General features: G+C 36.6%; 2 protein-coding genes across 3 annotated transcripts in view; one reads left to right on the top strand and one right to left on the bottom strand.

Annotated features, from left to right (window-relative positions):
• Positions 1-24,720, top strand: part of LOC145677526 (insulin-like peptide receptor) — a 495,629-nt gene that overhangs the window by 84,007 nt on the left and 386,902 nt on the right. The gene's annotated exons all lie outside the window — the stretch shown is intronic.
• On the bottom strand, positions 1,158-11,731 carry LOC145677516 (uncharacterized). Its single transcript, XM_081747992.1, has 4 exons — positions 10,556-11,731; positions 5,323-5,494; positions 3,557-3,653; positions 1,158-1,277 (listed from the first exon to the last, which is right to left on the bottom strand). Exons 1-4 carry the CDS (start codon positions 10,685-10,687, stop codon positions 1,232-1,234), a joined length of 447 nt encoding a protein of 148 aa, XP_081604118.1. The 5' UTR covers positions 10,688-11,731; the 3' UTR covers positions 1,158-1,231.

The following is a 24,720-nucleotide window of genomic DNA, read 5'->3' as shown; positions in this document are numbered from 1 at the left end:
TGGTGCCTTACGCAGTTCAAATACAACATTGTAAACGTCTTCTTGAAAAGTAACAGAGTTACATGTAACGAAAAAGCAATTATATACTTACCCAAAATTACTGACTCGTGCACTACTCTACCGCACCATTAACGTTCCAGGCCAGTAATCCCAAAGTTCTATATTCCAATTCCCCCCCCCCTCAAAAGGCAGCTACAGCATATTCTCGTCACCTGAAGACGAGACAATATGGTACTCTGACGAAACTTTGTTTATCAGTAGCGTATATATTAACAAACCACTGTCACGAGCATTTAGACAATATTTTTCTTTCTTCCTACACATATATCATTATAGACTTTTCATTTTGCTATGCAGCATATTGGGTATCGTACCATTAGGGCCTGGAAGTTGAAGACCTTACCTAAAAAAATTTTTAAAAAGCCTAAACATATTAAGAAAATGACCTAAATTTGGAAAAAAATACTTAAAATATGATAAAATCAATAATGATACACTTAATGTGTATAATATTTAAATAATACACAATTCTGGTGATATGTTGAACAGAAAAAAAAAATTGCAAATTTGCATTTTCGTCGCCCTGTTTCTGCTGTTCATTTTGAACTACTTGGAGGACAATCCTCACAAGCATCTACTGTCTGGTCATACCTACTATACCTGCTCCAGTCATTCAAGGGTTCCTATTGTCAGAGATTATTACAGAAAACTATGTTTAAGAGTTTCTAATTGAGAATGGGCAGCAAAACTGTAGTTGAAAAAAGGTCAAGTACCAAAACCAGCTGTTAAGACTTAAAGGGTAATGGGGACCAATAAGCCAAATATGACTTAAAACTAAGCATTTTCTGGCCTAAAATGACCCGATCTTTAACTTCCGACCCCTATATATGATACTGAAAATATTAAGAAAGAAAAAACTCATACTTGTCTGAATAATTAGGTTCTGAACTTATAAACAGTTGTGGTTTGCATATATATTTTTTTCTTTTAATACAGTGCTTGGTTTGTCAACATAGCTTTTACATAGTATGATTTCATCAAAAGCCAGTATATAAGCATAGTATGTTTATATATTCTATTAACCGTAACTTGGTGCAACTCCGCTGTAATTTTATGGAAATAGTAGGTATTACAACATTGATAACAACTGATTATATATATATCTATACATTTATTTCTTATTAAATATAAAAAGTAATCTACAAGATGGTTGTAGTTTTTTTTCTTTCTTTTAATTTACTTTCTCCGATAAATCCTTGGCCTCAGCCCTCTGCATCCTGTAAAGAGAAGTTTTAAAAGTAATACAGTAAGTGCAGACACTAAATCAATCTATTTAAACTAAATCACAGTCATATTCTTAGCATAGTTTGAGATTAAGAATTTAAATATGGTCCATCCAAATTATACATGCCATACCATTTTCTCCAGAAACAAAGCTAAAGACTACCATTTAAGCTCAATAAATCACCACCATCAGCATCTCTGAAATAAGATTTCTTAGGGTATTGAATCAATTCCAGTAAGAGTATTTAAATTAGCAATTTGAAAACGAGGCTGGCTTTTTATCGACAGGTGGCAATCCTGTGCAAACGTGTGTTGAAAACACTGGTAGAACATCTCATGAGTAAATGGTACTAAATGCACTGACCTTGAATGACATTGACAAGTGTGGGTTTAAGTACACGTAAAACTGAGTTATTACAACAGGAGTAAATGTATGAGCATGCTTGTTCACCCCGTGCTCATTCGTACGGACAGTGAAGGATGAGAATAAACTCAAGACTGGATGCAGTAAGAACTATGAGAAGTGAATTTGGTAGAGAAATTGAGGTGAATGTTCACGGATGATCGAAACACTACACTTCGAATGCCTTCTGAAAAGTTCAAAATGAAGACGAAAGCTGTGAGGCAACGCATAACGAAGAAAAATCTAGCACAAATGGAAGTTTTATGTTACCTAAGCTACGGGAAGTGGGTTGAAAGTAAGAAACAATATTCAGAGAAGCAAGCAAGATGAAAAAGATTTATTTTTGTGGCATGAACAACCAATAAAAACGTTGCCTTTTCCATATTATCAATTGTATATAACTGGCTCATCTCTACCACGTTATGCAAGATAGGCAGAAGTATATACAGTAGTGCACTCTGTATTCCTCTCTGCGAGCGGCCGAGGATGGTTTAGAGTATGAAATGCAAATAAGTTACGTACCTGCCCTTGAAATTATATTCATTTTCATACAAATTAAACGTTATAGGGGTTCAGATCCGACGAACTTCCTGTCAGTGCGCCCCTGACTTATATGACTCACAGTGAAACAAATTTATAAATCTTATTGCTATCAAGTACAATGGCATTATTAATAAATTTTTTTAGATATTCATATTTCAAGTCATGTTACTAGATACTGAGACACTGGAAGACTAAGTACTGCTTAAAATTTAACCCAAAATATGCAAAAACACAGTGGCAAATTTGTGTAAGAAAAAAAGATCCTATATCCTAGATAAGCGATCGGCAAAATCCATATTCTCTGTCTGCGTGCCTGTAAATCGAATAGTGCAATGACGGGACATCGGATTATCCTCCTTCCTAACTCAGTGTTGCAATCCTGACGTAAAGGTTTCTTCTTTTTTCAACTAATATAATGTACATTTTGAATTTAAACAATACTAGTAAGATTCTTAAGAAACATTTCTTTTACTATCAATGAGTCAATTTCTTTTTATCATCAGGTGGTACAGTGTTCCACATAAATATCGCAACTCTATAGTAGTACAATACTTTAATTTATGCATTTGAAATCAATATTTCGCTGGTTACCTGCCTATCAGGCGTTAGTTTAAGGTTAGATTGATTATGCAGCAACCTGCAGAACATTGATTTCAAATGTATTGCATAAGATAAAATCTTAAAACTGTAGTCGAGTTGCGATATTTATATTGAACACTGTACAAGACGAAAAAAAAAATGAAATGTTCCTTTCTTTTCCGTCGATATTAACCGTTAAAAAAAAAGAAAAAGTTTGTTTGTGTCATATAAGTCTACAAATTTCTAATAGTTTGTAAAATACATAATCGTTCTCGCAGAATAAGAAAAAAGTCTTAAAGATCATGAAATCTCAAACACCCCCGAATCGCCCAGTTTTGTTCTAGTGTCCCCTTTGAAAATGAGAACGCCGCTGGAGAGCGTTAATATACACGTTGAGAATAGGTGCGTATAAATTATAGAGAATAAAGTTGAAAGAATGACTGCGTCAAAGGTTTTTTTTTCTGCTTATAAATTACCTACGAGAGCAAACACATTTTATACTCCGTTAGCTACTCGCACATATTTCAAGGTAAAAGCACAGTTCCGCACCTCCTTGCCCGCTAGGTCCCAAGTATGCAAAAATGTCCGCCCTGTTGCCGACTTCTGATGTAGATTATAGTGACAATTTAAAGCTTGGAGACCACTTATTAACCGTTCTTATTTTGAAAACTGCTGCAAAATTGCATGTAAATATTAAAATAAAGGCTTACGAATACATGAAAACCAAACATCAGAGGTGATACGTACCTTCGTGACCTCCTTGTTTTGGCGTGGTGCAGCCAATCACTTATCGCTTCCCTGATTTGCTCCTCCGAACACTCAGGATATAATTTCTTTGCAGATGCTAGAAAAAAATGTACATATGACTATGTTGATATATATGAAATTATACATTCATTAGTAAACTTAAATCCTAAAATAAGAACATCAAAAGTGAGAAAGAGAAACCCTAACAACAATTTTGGTATGCAATCCTTTTCCGTCTGAATGATACCTTGGTAATGAGATATTTGCTGTATTTACGAGAGTATAATACTTCACGCAATTTTTATACGGAACAGATAAAGAAAAACTATTTCGCATACAGCATACAGAGAAGTTTATGCTCCGATTTTCCCCCCCTCCCACTGCCTCTCTGTATTGAAGATTGCTGAAATTGTCATTGCCAGCAGTGAGTCACTCACCACACCAATGACTCCCCTCTCAATCTAATTGACATTTTTATCATTTGCAGCAATTGTCAGTGACTTTTTAAGTAAATAAAAAAGTGCAGTCATTACAAAGCATATACGACGTATGATATTTTCGTCTTACAAGTTTAAATAATGTGGGGAGAGGATTGGAAATATTTTGTGTGATCTGGAATTGAACCAACGGCCATGCCTTTCAAAATTATTGTTTATAATGAGAATCATTGTTTTAAGGTAATAAAATTTGGAACAATTCAGCGGTATAATTGAGTAAATATAGTAGAATTTTATGGCTTCTACTAACGCCAGAAAAAGAACCTATCAAATTAAAAATTCCTCACTTATTGAAATAATTAAACATAACTGTACTCATCTCACTTTTCTTCTGTTTGTTTTGTTTTTGGTGGGGTCTGTGTTACTACAAACACTCAACTTACATTCTATTGCAAAACAGTATATTTTATATCAAAGAACAATTTGTTACTCAAAAAGAAACAATATACAGGGTGCTTCAGGAGGAAAGGTCAATAATTTGAGAGGCGGTCAGATTTGTCGACTACAACAATCAAGTTTACATAAACATATACGTTTTAAACCTTTGTTTCAGATATATCACTACATGAAGTTTAATGCATGGTGACAAGGGTACACTGCAATTATGTTGAAATGCGTACTGTGATACTATAAGACACGAGAATGGTAACTAATGTAAAGAGGACTGAGGAGGATACTACAGGATTAACATTACTCATAATTGGCACCAATGGTCCGCGGAAAACCAACATGCTTCATGCGAACAGTTACCAGATGGAACTTTCGTGTTGACAGTGCACCATACCTTCATCTTTTGCAAAATACTTTCCCTCCGTATTTGGAGGATAGTATTCTTTCTACGCATCATGTGATACCAAATGGACGGTGAACCGTTTTCACTCGACTATCACCCAGTGCCTTCACGCAAAATACTAGTCGTTGGATTGGATGTTTTGGGCTAGTCTAATGGCCACCTAGGCACCTGTTCTAACACCCTTGGGCTACTGTATGGGTGGTTGAAAGAAAAGGTGTACAGTGTTGGTAAATAACAGCGGGAACATAAAATTAATGAAACTGTTTCAACGTAACTCCAATGTACACATTTCCTTGTCCACATGTACCAAATTCATATAGTAATATCCCTGAAACAAAGTTTATATGGACTTCTTGTTCTGGACATGCTTGAGCACAACCTAATTATTGCCCTTTCCCAATAAACACCCTATAAACTATCAAGCATTGAAGACAATGCGATCACGATTTAAAAAAAAATGCACAAAAAAATCTTACCAACAATAAACTTGTAGGTTTGTGTCTCCACAAACGACAGCTTCCTCACACAATTTATTCCCGACTTTCCTGTGAGGCTATACAGCTCAGCAACTTCATCCACCACGACACGACGAAGAATATTCTGTGCTAGTTGTTTTGGAGTTTTTCCACCACTCGCCAACATTGGAAACTGAAAGTAACATTGTATCGATTGTGCTGTGTTAATGCAGCGAAAAAATTTCATGCATATAAATAATATTTTTCAATATTTAGTTAATGTTAGAGCAAATAATCACCATAAATTATTTCTTGTGATTAAGTTATCTGCCAAGGTTACATATCTTTTATATGATGTGAAATGTGGTGGCAAAAATAAATCAGCAAATCTGATGAAAACTAGGATCCAATTTGGATAGATTAATACATCTTACTTTTAAACAATCAATGTTATTGGTAGTTTTTTTTTTTCAATGTTACTTTCGTTTGTTTGCTGAAGAAACCAACCTAGGAAATGCATTACATTTTTTGCCAACTCCACTGTTTTTACTTCATAGAGCATGTGGAGGAATGTAGTACTATCCGAGTTCCCATGATCGCTAAAGAAGATAATTCTTTAATGTGTGACTTTTTGAATGTGTCTTAATTCTGCAAATTTGATAAAATTATACATATACATAGTCAATATACACATACATTCTTAGTTGTTGAAAACTTTTTACACAATTTAACTTATAGAAAAAAACATGCATACGGATGAAACGTATTTAATAACTTCAAAATGTCAACTCTTACGACAATTTAGTATTCAGCACCAATGTTGTAAATGTCAAGTTTTTGTCTTACACATGAATATAGAAGCGAACAGTCAATATAAAAGTGAGCAGAAAGTGAAGTTTAATTTCAGAGCACAATAAGATAAATAACAGACACTCAATATTCTATTATTACAATGAAATAGTGAGAGTAGCAATATAAAAAGTATCATACAAACATCCCTTTCAAATTAATACAATTGCCATGACTTCAGAAAAATATGTATTTCGTAAATTCACAACTTTACTCATGCAAAGCGACGAATTTTTTTTTTTTTTTTTTTTTTTAATTTAATAAGTTAGAACACTGAAATAGAAGATTGACGGACTGTGCCATCAGTACTACTTTTAGTTGTTTATATTCACAATGAGGAGTATTAATGGTGCTATCTAGTAGGAAAAAAAAATAACAATGGTAAATCTCATACAGGATGTACGCGAATCTGAACCTATAAAGTGGAGATAATCTATGTATCTCCGGAAAACTTAGGTCAAAGTTAGATCAAATTCAGTCACCAAAAATCGGGAGCATTCTGCTAGGGAGCGCTACATAACTAATTTCTGTGAAAACAATTTATTTTCTGAAATGTTATAAAGTCTATAAATGTCTACTCACGTAATATTGTCTTGGTTGCTCATTATAGGTAACTATTTCACACACACACAATCCATTTACATTATTGTGGACAATTTAGTTTCAATTCACTATTTGGGAGGCGCGGTGGCTCAGTGGTAGAGCGTTCACCTCTGGTGCTTGGGGTCCCGGGTTCGATCCCAGCCCCCGCCAAGTGAGCTTTGTGGTGGACAAACACCGTGCTCGTGGGTTTTCTCGGGGTACTCCCGTTTTCTCCCACTTTCTTCATTCCACCATTTTACTCATCTCTCATTATCACCGTCTCCTTTAGCCTAACCGGCATAACCGTGGGACGTAAAACTCAAAGATTTCATTTCATTTTTTCAATTCACTATTTACAAAGATTCATAAGTGACTATGAAAAATTTAATAGCAGTGAAGGAAAAAATATCCTAACTAGATAACACTCATAAATCATTCAAACTCAGCTCTTTTTTGATAAGATTGTGCTTTTTCTCGTACTACTTTATTTTTTGTAAGAATCTACATAACGGGTTAAAGACATGACTGAACAGAGCTTTGATTTTTTTGTGAAGTGCAAATTTCGTGCATTATTACAGAGAGAGAGAGAGAGAGAGAGAGAGAGAGAGAGAGAGAAAATGACAATAGCATAACAGACAACAGGGCGCAAAATTTCAAAGTCAGACTCACTCGCCAATACAAAAATGATGGTCGCCAGTATCTCTCACGTACAAATTATGAGAGGTCCCCCTCCCATGGTCCTTGGTTTGACAAAGAGATTGCATTCGGGCATAAAATTTGAAACCAAGTTATCTATTCTAGGCACTGGGCTATCCCCCAGCTGTTCTAGCTTCAGACATCCAAGAGAAATTGTCCATTTGGACACGAAACCGGGGTTAACTGGTCACAAATGTGATTGCCGACTCACTCACGAAGGACTCTTGATAAAAATACGTTGTACTGATCTTTACATAAGCTTGCTTGTTAATAGCTATAATTGTCAAGAGTAGGGATGGCCAGAACCGGTTCCTGTTGGAACAGTTTTTCGGGTCTGAACGGATCCGGTTCTAGAAGATCCGGTTCAACAACCGGTTTTTCGGATCCAGGTCCGGAACCGGTTCTTCGGATCCAGGTCTGTAACCGGTTCTGGAACTGGGTTTTCGGATCCAGGTCTGGAACCGAAACTTTGTGACGATCCCTACACTAAACACGAGCTGCTGGAAGGCTGTGAACAGTGTGCTAGATGAAATGGTGGAAGCGACAGGCAGGCACCCAGGTGGCGGCCGCTTGTCTCATTTAGCTAAATTAACTGGGTAACTGGCAAACTTAATGGTTAAACAGGCAAATTGGCCAACTCATTTGGCTAAACACTCACTGGTGGACCAAAATAAAAACAAAAAACACTGGTGGACCAAAATAAAAACAAAAAAAACTGGTGGACCAAAATTTTTTTCTGGGGGCACAAGAGAGTTTGGGCGGGGAGAGCACAAGCGCATGGTCCTCTTTGCAGTGTTTTGAAGGTGAAATTTGTGGCTCCTTTACGGGTCTTTGGGGGCTTTCGGATCCAAGTCTGAAACCGGTTCCTAAGAACCGGTTCTGGAACCGGAACTTTGTGGCCATCCCTAGTCAAGAGTCATTTCAGAAGGACTAAAAGACAAACAGTTACACAAGTAAAAACATTATACAGAATTATATATATAAATCGGGAAACTCCATTGGGAAAATCCTGTTATTTAAATGTATTTGTGTGTAAAATTTGAAGGTCAACATATCATAAACACTAGGCTAAAACTGAGGTATTAAATTAAAAATTGGGTATGTAGATATTCAATAAAATTAAAACAAAGTGAAATCCAAGCTGATGTTGGAAGCTACGTAGGCAGTTGATAAATTTTGCCAATTTCTATCAATATGTTTAAGCAGCCTTGGCTTCTTTATAAAACAAGTAGAAATATATAACTTGGTTTCATTTCGTATGTTTAGGCTTAAATTCCTTATGAAATACCAACGTTATCACGGAGAAGACTTTCGCTTAAAGAGACACCTTGAATTGCTACTTGCTTTACACCTGAAAGATGGACCGAGAATTGAACACGGGACCCCTCGATTAAAAGGTGAAAAGTAGATAAACGTAATGCGGATGGTTTGATATGTGGAAACGTCACCATAAAGTTCACACGATTTAAACATTTTTCTTTTTTTTTTTTCTTGTTTAAACCATTTTTTTTTCTGAAAAACCAGCTGGTTTAAACCAACCCTGCCTCGCAGAGTTATCTTTTGTGAAGTAAGTCACAGTGGAGATGTTACATGTGAGACCTACAGTAAAGAGTTGCCCTTAAGCTATATCCTGAATCAATTCGATCTATATTCAGATATCCTTTTTAAATATTGCATGTTGCAGTAAGGTCTTCAAAACAATGCTTGTATGGGTTCACTCGAGCAGGCGGTTCTACCGAAAACAAAATTTATAGGTAAAATACGATGTGAAACACTTTTCGTAAAAGAAGCAGAGTGTAAATATAAGTAATTTCTGTCAGTGGATATCATATTGAAATACATTTTCAATGGTAGTGAACGTATTCTACATGTAACTATTTACTGAAGCGGAAGAATACAAGAATGCGAAGAAGGTGAAAATAAACTGCGGGAAAGTTCCGTTCGTGTTAGCAATGGACGACTGCGATAGATATAATGTAAGCATACGATTAGAGAGCGTCGATACGTGTGATAAAGAGCGTCGTATTATAGTTTTTCAAGCGTCATGGTAAGTGTAGAAAAGTAAAAATTCAGAGCATACGAATTTCTCCTCGCAGCAGACCATTTGTACGCGGGAAAGCAGTGAAGCCATTTTGAAATTAAGAATTACTACTATTATATAAGTGCTTTTGAAGGTAAAAATTATTGCAGATATTTAATGTATGTTTTCACTATCCTCGTTTATGCGTATGCCCTTGTTGCTGACCCGCCTGCTCCCTACGAACGCACCCCTTTGATCCGCTCGGGCCTCCTGCTGCGCTCCTGCCCTGATTCGGTTAGATAGCATTCGTGCTTTTTAGTGGCCACCTAGACAAGTTGGTTCGTGGTTTATGCATTAGCTCCTCATTTAGTGCATGTTCTGCAAAAAGAAACCGGAAAATGCAATAAATGCGTGTAAATTTCATAGAACCGTTTGCTCGAGTAATGCCTTTATACCTTTCTTAAAAGATGGCTCAAGAAAAATACATGCATACGATCAGGTTCTATTTTAACGGCAAGGTTCTTGATTACTGGTCCCTTCCCATTGAGCAGTAATAAAGACAGAAAACAACGTGCCCTGCGGGGTTCTAACCCGCCTTCACTCGCTAACGCTCGCTCGGCAATACTGTATAAGTTAAATGCATAAACTTAGTACAGAAAGAAACCTACCCAGCTACTAATCTATATGGGGGACCAGTAATCTAGAACCTTCCCTATTTTAACTATTACCCCTAATTCCCATTCTGGATTTGGTAATGATACTAGCATACCTTGATTTGATTGTAAATTATCTCGGAGGTTCTGCCGTTGGAACACTACCTCCTTTCAAATGTAGGGTTATGTATGCATAATTTATTTCATGTTAAAAGGACTACGTGATAATGACTCTTGCAGATCTTTCTTTAAAGAGATGCAAATCATGACAGTGCCTTCAATGTATATCTATAGCTTCAATGTCCCCTCCAAAAACATAAAATGTCAACTAATAAATACTGCTTGAGAAGAACAGGATGCATGTGTATACGGCAACATTAACACCAGTTTTATTATTTAAACGGGTGCTTTATTAAATTTTACAAATTACAGTAAAATTAAGTTCATCACTCACCTGATTATAATATAATGTTGAATTCTTCGCCTTCAACAACATTGGACAAACACCACCACACCACAGCTCGTACCCGACCACACAAATAAGCGCGCCGTGCATGGCTAATACACAGCTCCAACCAGTGCGCATGCGTGATTCGAAATAAAAATTAAATTAATAACGAATAGAGAAAAATAATATTTTACTTCCAAACAATAATAATCTTATTAAGATTATTATATTTACATATCTTTTTGTATGTATATAATCAGACACATGTCTATTCGGTTCTCACGTCATTTATTACATCAAAGCCAACACTGCACATTTTTTATGCTACTGAGAGAGCCTATTTATAGCGTGTCGATTTATCTGATTGAATATTTATTCCAATGTACTTAAGCCTTCGAAAAATGCAGGTTACATTATATTGTTTATTTAGAATGAGTAATATAATAATTTTTAAAAAATTGAACTTTCAATTAAAAATACTATAGCCATATTTAATGTAAATATTAGCAGAATGAAACTAAATACACTTGCACGGTATTACGAATGTGTCATACACATGTGCAGTAGCTGTGCAAATGCACATGTGCACACAACGGCTTAAGCACGGGTTATATAAATGTGTACTGCATCCACGCAAATGCACATGTGTACATAACGGCTTAAGCACAGGTTATATAAATGTGTGCTTCATCCATGCTAATGCACATGTGCACATGCACTTCTTAATCACGGGTTATGTGCGTGTGCATCATCCACACAACTGCATATGTGCACATAACGGCTTAAGCACGAGATATACAAATCTGAGCTTCATCCATGATAATGCACATGTGCACGTGCACTTCTTAATCACGGGCTATGTACGTGTGCCTCATCTATGCAAATGCACATGTGCATATAACGGCTTAATGACGGGTTATATAAATGCGTTTTTCATCCATGCTAGTGCACATGTGCACGTGCACTTCTTAACCACTGGTTATGTACGTGTGCCTATTCTACGGAAATGCACATATGCACGAAACGGCTTAAACACGGGTTATATAAATGTGTGCTTCATCCATGCAAGTGAACATGTGCACATACATGACTTAGTCACATGTTATGTGCGTGCGCTTCATCTACGCAAATGCACATGTGCATATCACATGTGCTTATGCACGGGTTATATAAATGTGTGTTTCATCCATGGTAATGCACATGTGCACATGCACTTCTCAATCACGGGTTATGTACGTGTGCATCATCCACACAATGCATATGTGCATATAACGGCTTAAGCACGTGATATACACATCTGTGCTTCATCCATGATAATGCACATGTGCACGTGCACTTCTTAATCACGGGTTATGTACGTATGCCTCATCTACACAAATGCACATGTGCATATAACGGCTTAATGACGGGTTATATAAATGCGTTTTTCATCCATGCTAGTGCACATGTGCACGTGCACTTCTTAACCACTGGTTATGTACGTGTGCCTATTCTACGGAAATGCACATATGCACGAAACGGCTTAAACACGGGTTATATAAATGTGTGCTTCATCCATGCAAGTGAACATGTGCACATACATGACTTAGTCACATGTTATGTGCGTGCGCTTCATCTACGCAAATGCACATGTGCATATCACGGCTTATGCACGGGTTATATAAATGTGTGTTTCATCCATGGTAAAGCACATGTGCACATGCACTTCTCAATCACGGGTTATGTACGTGTGCATCATCCACACAATGCATATGTGCATATAACGGCTTAAGCACGTGATATACAAATCTGTGCTTCATCCATGATAATGCACATGTGCACGTGCACTTCTTAATCACGGGTTATGTACGTATGCCTCATCTACACAAATGCACATGTGCATATAACGGCTTAATGACGGGTTATATAAATGCGTTTTTCATCCATGCTAGTGCACATGTGCACGTGCACTTCTTAACCACTGGTTATGTACGTGTGCCTATTCTACGGAAATGCACATATGCACGAAACGGCTTAAACACGGGTTATATAAATGTGTGCTTCATCCATGCAAGTGAACATGTGCACATACATAACTTCGTCACATGTTATGTGCGTGCGCTTCATCTACGCAAATGCACATGTGCATATCACGGCTTATGCACGGGTTATATAAATGTGTGTTTCATCCATGCTAATGCACATGTGCACATGCACTTCTCAATCACGGGTTATGTGCGTGTGCATCATCCACACAACTGCATATGTGCATATAACGGCTTAAGCACGTGATATACACATCTGTGCTTCATCCATGATAATGCACATGTGCACGTGCACTTCTTAATCACGGGTTATCTACGTATGCCTCATCTATACAAATGCACATGTGCATATAACGGCTTAAGGACGGGTTATATAAATGTTCGTTTCATCCATGCGAATGCATATTTGCACATGCACTTCTTAATCACGGGTTATGTGCGTGTGCTTCATCTAAGCAAACGCACATGTGCACATAGTGGCTTAAGCAGTGTTATATAAATGTGTGCTTCATCCATGCTAATGCACTTGTGCACATGCACTTCTTAATCACTGGTTATGTACGTGTGCCTCATCCACGCAAATGCACTTATGCACATAACGGCTTACGCACGTGTTATATTAATGCGTTTTACATCCATGCTAATGCACATGTGCACGTGCACTTCTTAATCACGGGTTATGTGCGTGTGCTTCATCTACGCAAACGCACATGTGCCCATAGCGGCTTTAGCACGGGTTATATAAATGTGCGTTTCATCCATGCGAATGCATATGTGCACATGCACTTCTTAATCACGGATTATGTGCGTGTGCTTCATCCACGCAAATGCACATGTGCATATCACGGCTTATGCACGGGTTATATAAATGTGTGTTTCATCCATGCTAATGCACATGTGCACGTGCACTTCTTAATCACGGGTTATGTGCGTGTGTTTCATCTACGCAAATGCACATGTGTACATAACGGCTTAAGCACGGGTTATGTAAGTGTGTGCTTTATCCATGCAAGTGCACATGTGTACATGCACTTGTTAATCACTGGTTATGTACGTGTGCCTATTCTACACAAATGCACATATGCACGAAACAGCTTAAGCACGGGTTATATACATGTGTGCTTCATCCATGCAATTGCACATGTGCACATGCATGACTTAGTCACGGATTATGTGCGTGTGCTTCATCCACGCAAATGCACATGTGCACATAACGGCTTAAGCACGAGATATACAAATCTGAGCTTCATCCATGATAATGCACATGTGCACGTGCACTTCTTAATCACGGGTTATGTGCGTGTGCTTCATCCACGCAAATGCACATGTGCATATCACGGCTTATGCACGGGTTATATAAATGTGTGTTTCATCCATGCTAATGCACATGTGCACGTGCACTTCTTAATCACGGGTTATGTGCGTGTGTTTCATCTACGCACATGCACATGTGTACATAACGGCTTAAGCACGGGTTATGTAAGTGTGTGCTTTATCCATGCAAGTGCACATGTCTACATGCACTTGTTAATCACTGGTTATGTACGTGTGCCTATTCTACACAAATGCACACGTGCATATAGCGGCTTAAGCGCGTGTTATATAATGTTTTTCATCCATGGAAATGCACATGTGCACGTGCACTTCTTAATCACGGGTTATGTACGTGTGCAGCATCCACACAAATGCACATGTGCATATAACGGCTTAGGCACGGATTATATAAATGTGTGTTTCATCCATGCAAGTGCACATGTGCACATGCACGACTTAATCACGGGTTATGTGGGTGTGTTTCATCTACGCAAATGTACATGTGCACATAACGGCTTAAGCACGGGTTATATAAATGTGTGTTTCATCCATGCAGGTGCACATGTATACATGCACGACTTAATCACGGGTTATGTGCGTGTGCTTCATCCACGCAAATGCACATGTGTGTTTGCCCGGGTTCTGTATGTGTGCTTCATCCACGCAAATTCACATGTACGGCTTAAGCACGGGTTATGTATGTATGCATCATCCACACAAATGAACATGTGCATATGTACGGCTTATGCATGGAAAGTGCACATGTGCCGTACAGGTACGTGTTGTCTGGGAAGTTAGCAGCTTGAGAGTCCTTTAAAAGGTTTCTTGGAAACAGAAAAAAGAAAATTACGAAACATTGGTCAGATTTTTTTTTTTTTTAAGAATTCTACAAAAACATGAGTTGCATTATGTACTTGAAAATTCACTTCTTCCATTCACATCTAGACTTTTAACCTAACAATTTAGGAGATGTTAGTGATTAACAAGGGGAAAAGTTTCACCAAGACATTTCCGTGATGGAGAAAAGATATCAAGATCGTAAGGATCCTACGATGATGGAAGGCTATTGTTGGTTCCTTCTGCGCGAGAGTAACAAGAGGCAGCACTATCGCAAGCGTTTGTGAGGAAGGTAAGACGCATATCTCGTTACAACATAAAGTATCAATGGTGTAGATACAGCCTGACAAAGGGGACACTTAATAATGAAATAATCATCAAAAGTTTGAATAGATATTTCCAAGGCCTTTTATAAACATCTTATCTCCGAGAACCCCAGTTTTTCAATTCTTCTCTACGCCATTGTTAGGAATGATTCAGTGAGTTGATTTAGAAAGAGAGTTGCACGATTTTATAAATATGTTAAAACCTTATAGGCGTGACCATGTAAGAATCTGTATCGAAACGTTTTAATGTACTGTACGTATAATACAATAGGACCTCCATTATCCAACACAGTTATCGGGCTATTTCTCAGCCCCTATTCAATCGACCTGTTTCAAATTTTGGGGAATATAACAAGATATCCTTAGAAGCATACCCTTCATATTTGCTGTAAATTGGTTTAATAAAGGCTGAGAAATATCCCGGAAACTGTGTATGTTAATCGTGGTTGTACTGTCTATAATCCGAATAACAAATCTGTTCATATCTTTTGAACCTGATGTGACAGGACATTTTTATGGCGATTTTCGAAATCAGCGTGACCGTTTCCTTAAGAATCGCCTATTTTGATCGCGGAGGTATATATATATATATATTTAAATATATAAAAAGTTTTTATTTGTTGGGCAGTGTAATTACAAGAGGTATGATAAATTCAGTGAGAAGTTCAATGAGACAATATCAGGTGTATTTGGGAAAGAAATGAGAAATAAATGCTGAAGACGAGAAGAGGAGAGAGAAACGGAAGATTTAGCAACAACTAAAGGAGCTGGAGGAAGAAGAGAAGAAAATTAAACTGCGGAGGCAACAAGGATATTCAGATCAATGAGAAGAAAACTATGCTAGAAAGGATGAAAACAAATTTCTAAATGGGTTGTATTTAACAACTGCACCAGCAAAAATATGTGTTACATAATGTGTGTGTGTTTTTAATAATCAGTAAAATCTTGTATGAACTCTTTATTACTATAGGCAATATTATAATGCCGTGTAATTGGTATTATAATGTGTAATTTTTTTTCATATCGTAAGTACTCTGTATACTGTCTATTTTCGTTTATAACTTCACATTTTGTGCAATAGGTAGGCCTAATCAATATCGGCCTAATGCACATGTTTGTAAATTTACATGCCTTTGGAAAGAAAATTGAAAAAAGAAAGAAACAGAAGCGGAAGAAAACAAGGCCAACTATGGGAAGTGTGGAGGCTGGAGTTTCTTTCTTTTTTCTATATTTTTAAGTTATCCAGGGGTCAGGGAAATATGAAACTTTCGTCATGGAAAGTCAGGGAAAAGTCAGAGATTTTTTCTCCAAATTGTGTGGATACTCTGTTACATTTCCAAATGTAACTATATAAATTAGGGCGTCACTTCAAAAAAGTGGGGGGTAACTGTTCCCTCTTGCCCCCCTAATCGCCGCCCATGACCTATGGTATCAATTACATTGTGTTTATTATTATTTATGTACCGATATGTATAAACAAAATCAATATCGAATAGCATTTTTTGAATATTACTAACGATTACCGTGACATGATTACTGTTATATTGTGAATTGTTTAATATATCAATAACAGGAGTCATTCTACCAAATATCCGACTGTAACAATCTATCCTAATAACGTGAAATATCAATAAATACATTTAACATTGGTTGAACGTGTTTTACGTACAGCAATATAAAAAACCCTTTCTATGTAGGTCCTAGTAGTTGAAGTCCATAGCATTCATAAAACGTATCTAATGAATTTGTATATACAAAAGTTGAACACTCTTACAACACTAAAGCTTAATAACAGGTTTTATCAAGTATTAGAAATCCTCTAACTTTCGTAAGTTTGATAAGTAAGTAAACCATATCAAAGTCAAATTTAGGAAACTTTATGAGAAAGCGGCTATATCTTTTTCTTCCATAAAAACCAGTATCTTAAAATCTAGAATAATTTACACAAATAAAAGCCAATAACATTCATTGCCTGGGAAAAGTTCACAAAGAACATGGTCCGCTGTAAACAATACCAACTCCCCTCCATCTTTCTTTCATACTTGCCATGTCTTCGTTTGTCGATACAGCCCCGCTAGTACTACGAAGCTCTCTTCTTCCATGGCGGAATGGAAAAAGATGATGAAATTGACGCTACTGTACAAAAATATAAACCAAAAAAGTCAGTAGAAAACATATTATAGAATTTACTTTTTGAGGTTAGTTTTGGCGCTCTACTGACTGCGGCGCCCCGAACAGTCTCCCGGGTTGTCCGGCCCTTTGTCCGCCCCTGTCCAGTATGGAGTTTGAATCTGCGACCATACGCGAAAAAAAAAAAAAGTGCTTTAGCAATGCGGTTACCGGGAATAACTTGTTGCATTTACTATGGAGCGACTTCGAAAGTCAGTGACAAAGTACGAGTGATTATAAGCTAGTGCGTAGTAGAATGTGACATTAAATGAGCGACAACGATCTCTCTTATCATCAGTCGTATTATTAGAATTTTTAATTTGTTATTCATTGCATTGTCTGGATATTTATGATTAAAGGAAAACAGAAACTGCCTGGCGTTTAGCGAACGAAGATAACGGCCTGAGTTAAACAGCTTTTAGTTACGTGATGCGTGGGCACATCGGCTCCTGTAACAATTATATTTTCAAACCAGAGTTTACTGTTTTTGTTACTTAAATCAAAAATATTCCTATGATCAGGGGTGCCCATCCCCCCCAAAGCTGATGGCGCACTCCCCCCAAAACTAATAATCTCTTCCCTCCTCAAAACTCAAGAACTCTAAAACCATTGCCCAGTGTAGCAGTAGTTTTTATAGTACTAGTAATTGTTATTTTTGTTGTTGTTTTTATTTCCTGTAGTAGTATTATAGAATGCTTGTAGTAGTAGTAGCTGCAGTAGTAATTATAAAAATGGCATTACTTTTATTAGTAGTCTTGGTAAGGTACAATACTAAATATGTTCTATAAGGATATTGAAGGGTATAGAAACTTCTACACACTGTGTATGGCAGTGGTGCCCCCCACCTTATGTCCATGACGCACCGCTCCTTCCGCAATTGTCTATCCATAGGTGTTCTTCTATGAAAAAAATCTTTTCGATAAATTTTTACTCCCTCTCAAACATATTTATATAGATTTTTACCCCCCAAATATTTCAATGACGCAGTTTGCGTCATAGCCCCCCTTGTGGGCACCCCTGGTGTATGGCACAGGTATTCTTTTTTTACAATTAGTAGTATTATTTTTTCTTTGCAAAATATTGATACCGGTATAATTCCCTTGTACATGAAAAGTAAGACGCAAGTTACAAGTTACTGAGTTTGATACCAAAAGAAAATGTTATCCTCGAAATTAGCCTACAAAAAGAAGTGATATCCAACAAAAAACATTCCTGTAAAAGAGCCAAGTACGAATGGCCTTAAAAAGAATTGAAATCACAAAATAGGCGCCAAGTTCTGGTGGACAACAGTTACAAACACTCACTGGCTCACTTCAAATTTAGATTTGAAACTTGGCTGTTGTCTGTATGGTTACCACTAGCTCACAATTATGTCAAACTACTTTATAATTTTCAACAGACAACATAGGCAAGTTTCAGATCTAAATTTGAAAGTGATTCCTTGAGTGTTTGTAACTGTTGTTCACCAGAACTTGGCGCTCATTTTTGATTTCACTTCTTTTTAAGGCCGCTCATACTTTTTTTTTTTTTTTTTTTTTACAGGAATTATTTTGTTGGATTAAATTATTACTGGTCGTGGTGGTGACTACCTACCCTTGATGTCCTTTATAGAGTAATATTTTTTTTCTTTGCTCACTCGACAAAGCAAATTTGTCTATAATATCACTGTTGGGAATGCATTCTAAAATGTCTTTTTCATAAGAAAGGACAAGCATGTCGGAGAGCCATACATCTCCCATGCTGCTTCTTAGTCTATTTTTTTACAATCTTTACTTTACTCATAATACTGTCTGCTGAGCAACTCGTTGCTGGTAATGACAGAAGTATCTGGTATAATATTGTTAGGTATGGAAAACCAGACATATTCAACAAACCTGTGGGCGGCCCTTCTCTCTTAAAACGAACCAACCTTTCCTTTCATACGGCTACTTGCGCGGTACTTCATTCATCGAGTGTCGAAGCAGGGGGTACGGGGGTTCACCCCGGAAAATTTTTGAAAATTAGCTTCTCAAAATCGTGTTTTAATGCTATTCCGACAGTAAAATTGCTAGTTCGAAAGTAGAGTAAAATCCCTCCCAAAATTTTTCTCAATGGCGCAGCTTGCGCCATACAACTTCCCTGTGAGCGGCCCTGCCTATGATGAAGAAATACCGAGAATTCTATGACCACAATCTCAACTTTGATTCATACACGCTAGTTATTATTAAACCACATCAGAGCCTGAAAGATGGAAATTAACTAAACTTTGGCACTTTAATTCGTGAAATTTAGCTGCTACCACATTTTCAACTCGATGATACGTGGTCGATGTATCCTCGTCGCCATAAGTGCCTTTACATCGCAGTGACGGGTATGTGACCGCGCAGTACTCCAAGGAAGGGATGGTTGTATAAGAATTTGTGATTAATTTTGAAGAGTTTTTATTTTGACTAGGGAATTAACATAGGTGAAGGGAGTAAAGACACAGATTTGAAGCATCAGTTCACTGTTATTGAAGCATCAGTGCACGAAAAGATTCGGCATTCTCAGTTTTTTTATATATTGTTTTATATGTTAAGTTAAACACCACAATATGTATCACTGATATCGCAGATCGTATTATTTTTTAAAATCGTGTTTGTAACCTATCGTCAAAAACATTCATCTCCAGACATGATGTAGAGAGAAGAGAAAGAGAAACGACATCTGTAATATATGTATATGTGATTCACTAAGTAACTGAAGAAATTAATTAAAGGACACATAAGAGAGCGAAAAGGAGCTCTAGAAGTCTGAACTTTTTAGAAACGTCCTAGATAGGTGAAAATATAGTTAAAAATTGCAAAAGGTATCATGTAAATTACCTCTCTTTTCTTATATTCTAGTATACTTTTTCTTTCACATCCAAACATCTCTATTCAGAATTACGAGATAAAGGCGAAGAGAGAAACATTTCCATTTCAAGAATTATATCAGGAAAAAAATCTTTTGACTTAGACTAGATTCGAACTCGCAACGACTGAATCCATGGCTCAGCGCTCTACCGATTGAGCTAACAACTATTGTTGTAAAAGCCAGATTTCTACAACTACCGGTTGCTGAATGGTGTGTATTAACCAAGTTTGCCGAGATAATTGCTTCATATAGCTATAATAAGAATAGTAATAATAATAATAATAATAATAATAATAATAATAATAATAATAATAATAATAATAATAAAGCAGAAGAAGAATCTAAAAAGTCACATATGTTAAAAGTTTGACGTGCAGAGTAAGTCCTATTATGAGATTTAATTAATTATATATAATAAATGTAAGCGTGGTTTATTCGTGTGTGCTACTCAAACTGCGCAACTCACTACCTAGTCCCATAAGGGTTGTACGCGTATGGTAGAGTAGCCTTGCGTCCTCCAACCGTGAAGAATGTTTCTGTTTGAACCTATGCGTGTCCTAAGAGGAAGGAGGAGATTGAAAGAAAGAAAAGTGGTTTAGAAATTATGCAAACGTAGAATATGTCACGAGGTGAGGTGATATAGAATTCAGCGTGTCTTTCAGCTACTACTCTATACAAGACGTGCATCTACGACTTAACGTGGAACCCGAACCACACGACTCCTGACGGGAATCGAAACCCGTATCTACTCTAGTTCTATCATGGGAGACACAGGAACATGTAAAAATAATCGAAAATTTCTTCTATCTTTCTGATAAAGAAAAAGTTGATACCAGATATAAATAACGAAAAAACATATGAATTTAAATGTAAAATTTGAGTCCAAAATACCCACTTATAAACAACTGCTGAATTTTAGAAAATAAAGACATGTAAATTGAATTTATGTGATTAACTTGGAGCTTCAAAAACCAACACCCAGAAACCGCCGTGTAAAGTCTAACTGATGCAAATTTTTTTATTGCATAACTTGCTTTCGCCTAGGTGGGGAGTCCGTTCCCAGACGCTTGCATTTGCTCTTTCTCCGACCTCTCACTTCTCATATCCCTAAGACCTCTGATCTTAAGTGGTTTCGAGATATGGCTATCTTATTGTAACAATTTCAACTCCCAACTTTGTCTTCCTGCTGTTTTTCTTCTAACCGTAATATATATATATATATATATATATATATATATATATAATACGCTGAAATACATTTTTAATCAAGATGTTTCTACTCTTAAGGGATTTTGGAATATGGCCATTCTATTTTACCAATTACAATTTAAACCTTTTTTTTAAGGAAAAATGAAAAAACGCAGAAACATGTCTTTAATTGTTTTACTTGCAAAACCTAAACACCAATTTTCATTCCCGGCGGGAGCTCATGTATTTCGAATTCCACGTTAATCAGTAAGTTAACGTTTCATATAGCTTCGCTACTGAATGGGACGTTAAACTCAAAATCAACTCAACCAATTTTCATGTCAATAACCTTAACGATTTTCGAGTTATGACCATCCAATTATAACAATTGTAACTTTACCCTATTTTCTTCCTTTCTAGGGCAAATATCATAAAAACGCTTACATACATATCTAATTATTTTAAATGAGAAGTCCATATACCAAATTTCATGTCGTTAACACTCAAAGATTCCAAGGTATGGGCATTTTAAGATAATTGCCACTCCTGTTTCTCCCTTTTCCCTTCAAATTTCCAAATATTCTTCTTTTAGTGGGACCTTACATTATAATATGATACTAATATGTGTTATTGAATATAGCAACAATCAATTATTAAGTTAAGTAATCAGAATGCTAATAAAAGAACAAGTGTCATACATTTGTGGTATTTATTAAAACCGTCACCATAAATGCAAACGATATAGATACAAACAATATTTACAAAATCATGATGTGAAATATAACTAGTACAATGGTTGGGGTTTATCAAGGAGAAATCCCTGATACTCTCGTGTGTTTTCAATGTCACGTAGTCCTCCCTTCACGACATTTATGTCATGCAAAAGTTCATCAGCGCAAAGCATATACTCACAAACACAGGCCTTCCATCACCGCTGTCAGTCCTGGGTGGTTCCTCTGGATGCAGAATGAATATACCATACCACACTCTTAGCAGGTGTAGGTCGAATGATGATATTTTTTTAAAAATGCCTGGTTTTATAGTATCACAAAAACTGTTTTAGTTTTAGCAAGGCACTGTTTATGCTGGAAAATATGTTTTTTCAATTTAAAATAGACACCTTGAAAGATTTTAACTTATATGTTTTGACACCATCACCTTGAATAAACTTGATATTATCACTTTGAAGGTTTTTATATTTTGATGCCACTGAAAAATCCTTTTGCGTAGGACGTGTTGTTTTTCGTGGTTGTATCGTATTGTTAATCTTGATCGTTAATAGAATTTTTACAAGGAGAAATCACGAAGTATATGAGTGTTTAATAATTTTAAACTTTTCATCGTTTAATGATTTTGGGAATATAATAATTACAAATCATATGCCCTTTCTAAACTTCAAGTTTCTAGCTTAAGCGGTTTGGCCTAGCGTTGATCAATCAGCCAGCCAGAACTTATTTTATATAGAAAGATACATAATAAGCAAATTAATGACAAAAATATTACTACAAAAGCAATATAGCAAAGAACTCATATACTGTGTTAAAATATGTAGATATTCATTCATTTGGTAAAATTCATAAAACTAAGGGCACAAGCTTAGCGTACGCGCGTTTGGCGTGGGAGACCCAATTTCGATTCCCGGTGGGAGCTCATGTGATTCGGATTCCACGTTAACCAGTAGGTCTACATATCATATAGCCTCGCTGCTGAACGGGATGTTAAACTCAAAACCAGCTCAGCTCTGCTAAGGGCATAAGCAGCGTGGACCTACGGCTTTTTGGGTCCAACCACAGATGACAAAATTACACCCCTATTGCTTTACAATTGCTGTAAATCTCCCTGCTTTGGAAATGAACGGAACTTGACATTCGCTTCACCAACTTTTCTATTTCGTGTGTTCATTTTAAAGCCGTACACAGCGCATGAGGGCATTGCTAAAGTTTTCAAAGTCAATGTAAGAAATACAGATGAGTTCTATTTACACAATGTGTACAGTAGAAAATATTCAACAATATTCCACATAGAAAATATCATATACAACAGTGTGTAAGAAATTCATCAAATGTTTAAAAATCAAAGAAAACGTACTTCAACACAAATGCAAATAAAACCTGACTCTGAGAGCACAATAATGTTATCTTATTCGAAGGGTCAGTGATTTTGTGTCGAACAGGCTGAGCGTGGGCTTACCCTGTCTTATGTTTTGCAACATTGCTCTTGGTCAAGTGATTTATTGCTTGTGCCTTTAGGTATTTGCCCTAAAGCTATACAGCGAGTTGTGTGCGTTCTTTCTTCCCTGCCCCTGGCTGGCGAAAATATTTGCTTTTCATGCATTGGGATAAGGGGCAAGACACCTTGCGATCTTGGACGGGAGTAACATATAAAATGATCGAAAACGACAACCGATGTTCATGTAGAGTTCATAGTTTCGAGGTCGTTGAGATGGTTAGGCGTAAAGCTATCAGCTATTTTCTGTTAGTGATTTCTTCATATACGTCTACCAAGTTAACGAATCAGTGATAGAACGTTCACCTCTGGTGCTTGGGGTCACGGGTTCGATCCCAGTCCCCGCCAAGTGAACTTTATGGTGGATAAACACCGTGTCCATGGGTTTTCTCGGAGTTCTCCCGTTTCCTCCCACTTTCTTCATTCCAACATTTCATTCATTATTCATCATTACCGTCTCCTTTAGCCTAACCCGCATTAACCGCGGGACGTAAAACTCAAAGATTTCATTTCATTTCATTTTCAAGTTAACGAACCTTGACTTACCTGCGTACAATGGTTGGTTAGTGTGTGCTCGACGGCTATTTTTACTTTTTCCATGATCATCCCATACCATACAGTATTTTTTATGTTTTGAAAAAGCTTGATTCTATCAATGCGTTAAAAAACAATGTTTCTTTTTTTTCTAATCATGTTTCTCAGTATTATCCTCTTCATTCTAACTAATTTAAATATTTTCAATAATTCAGAATTTAGACTAAAAAAATGTTACAATGATCAAGAATTGTATAAGAAGAGGACTCTTCATTTCTAATCATTGTCATAACCGGAAGGGAAAACTTAAAAAAAATTGAAATAACTTAGCAGACGTAGAAAATCGACGGAAATAATAAACATCAACTATTAGTTGACTCTTAGAAGTATAGTATGTAGTTCTCAACCCAAGTAGAAGATGCACTCTTTGCTTCATGAAAATAATAAAGATTTTCCAAAAATAATTACAGAAAAGTAATTTCATGACATTTACTGAGCGAATGTAGGTTACTGGTTAGCGTTGACCTTTGTAATTGGGAGTCTCCAGGTTCAAATTTCGATACGAGGCATCCTGACTAGTGATTTTGCAGTACCACTGGGCGAATACCGGGATACTTTTAATACACAAGCTTTGGCAAATTTTCTTGAAAACTTTGTTCTTATGTTGTTAATGTTTCAG

The sequence above is a fragment of the Thermobia domestica genome, chromosome 2 (assembly GCF_964235325.1).
Source record: "Thermobia domestica chromosome 2, izTheDome1.hap1.1, whole genome shotgun sequence".
NCBI lineage: Eukaryota > Metazoa > Arthropoda > Insecta > Zygentoma > Lepismatidae > Thermobia > Thermobia domestica.
This window is presented reverse-complemented; position numbering and strand designations above follow the sequence as displayed.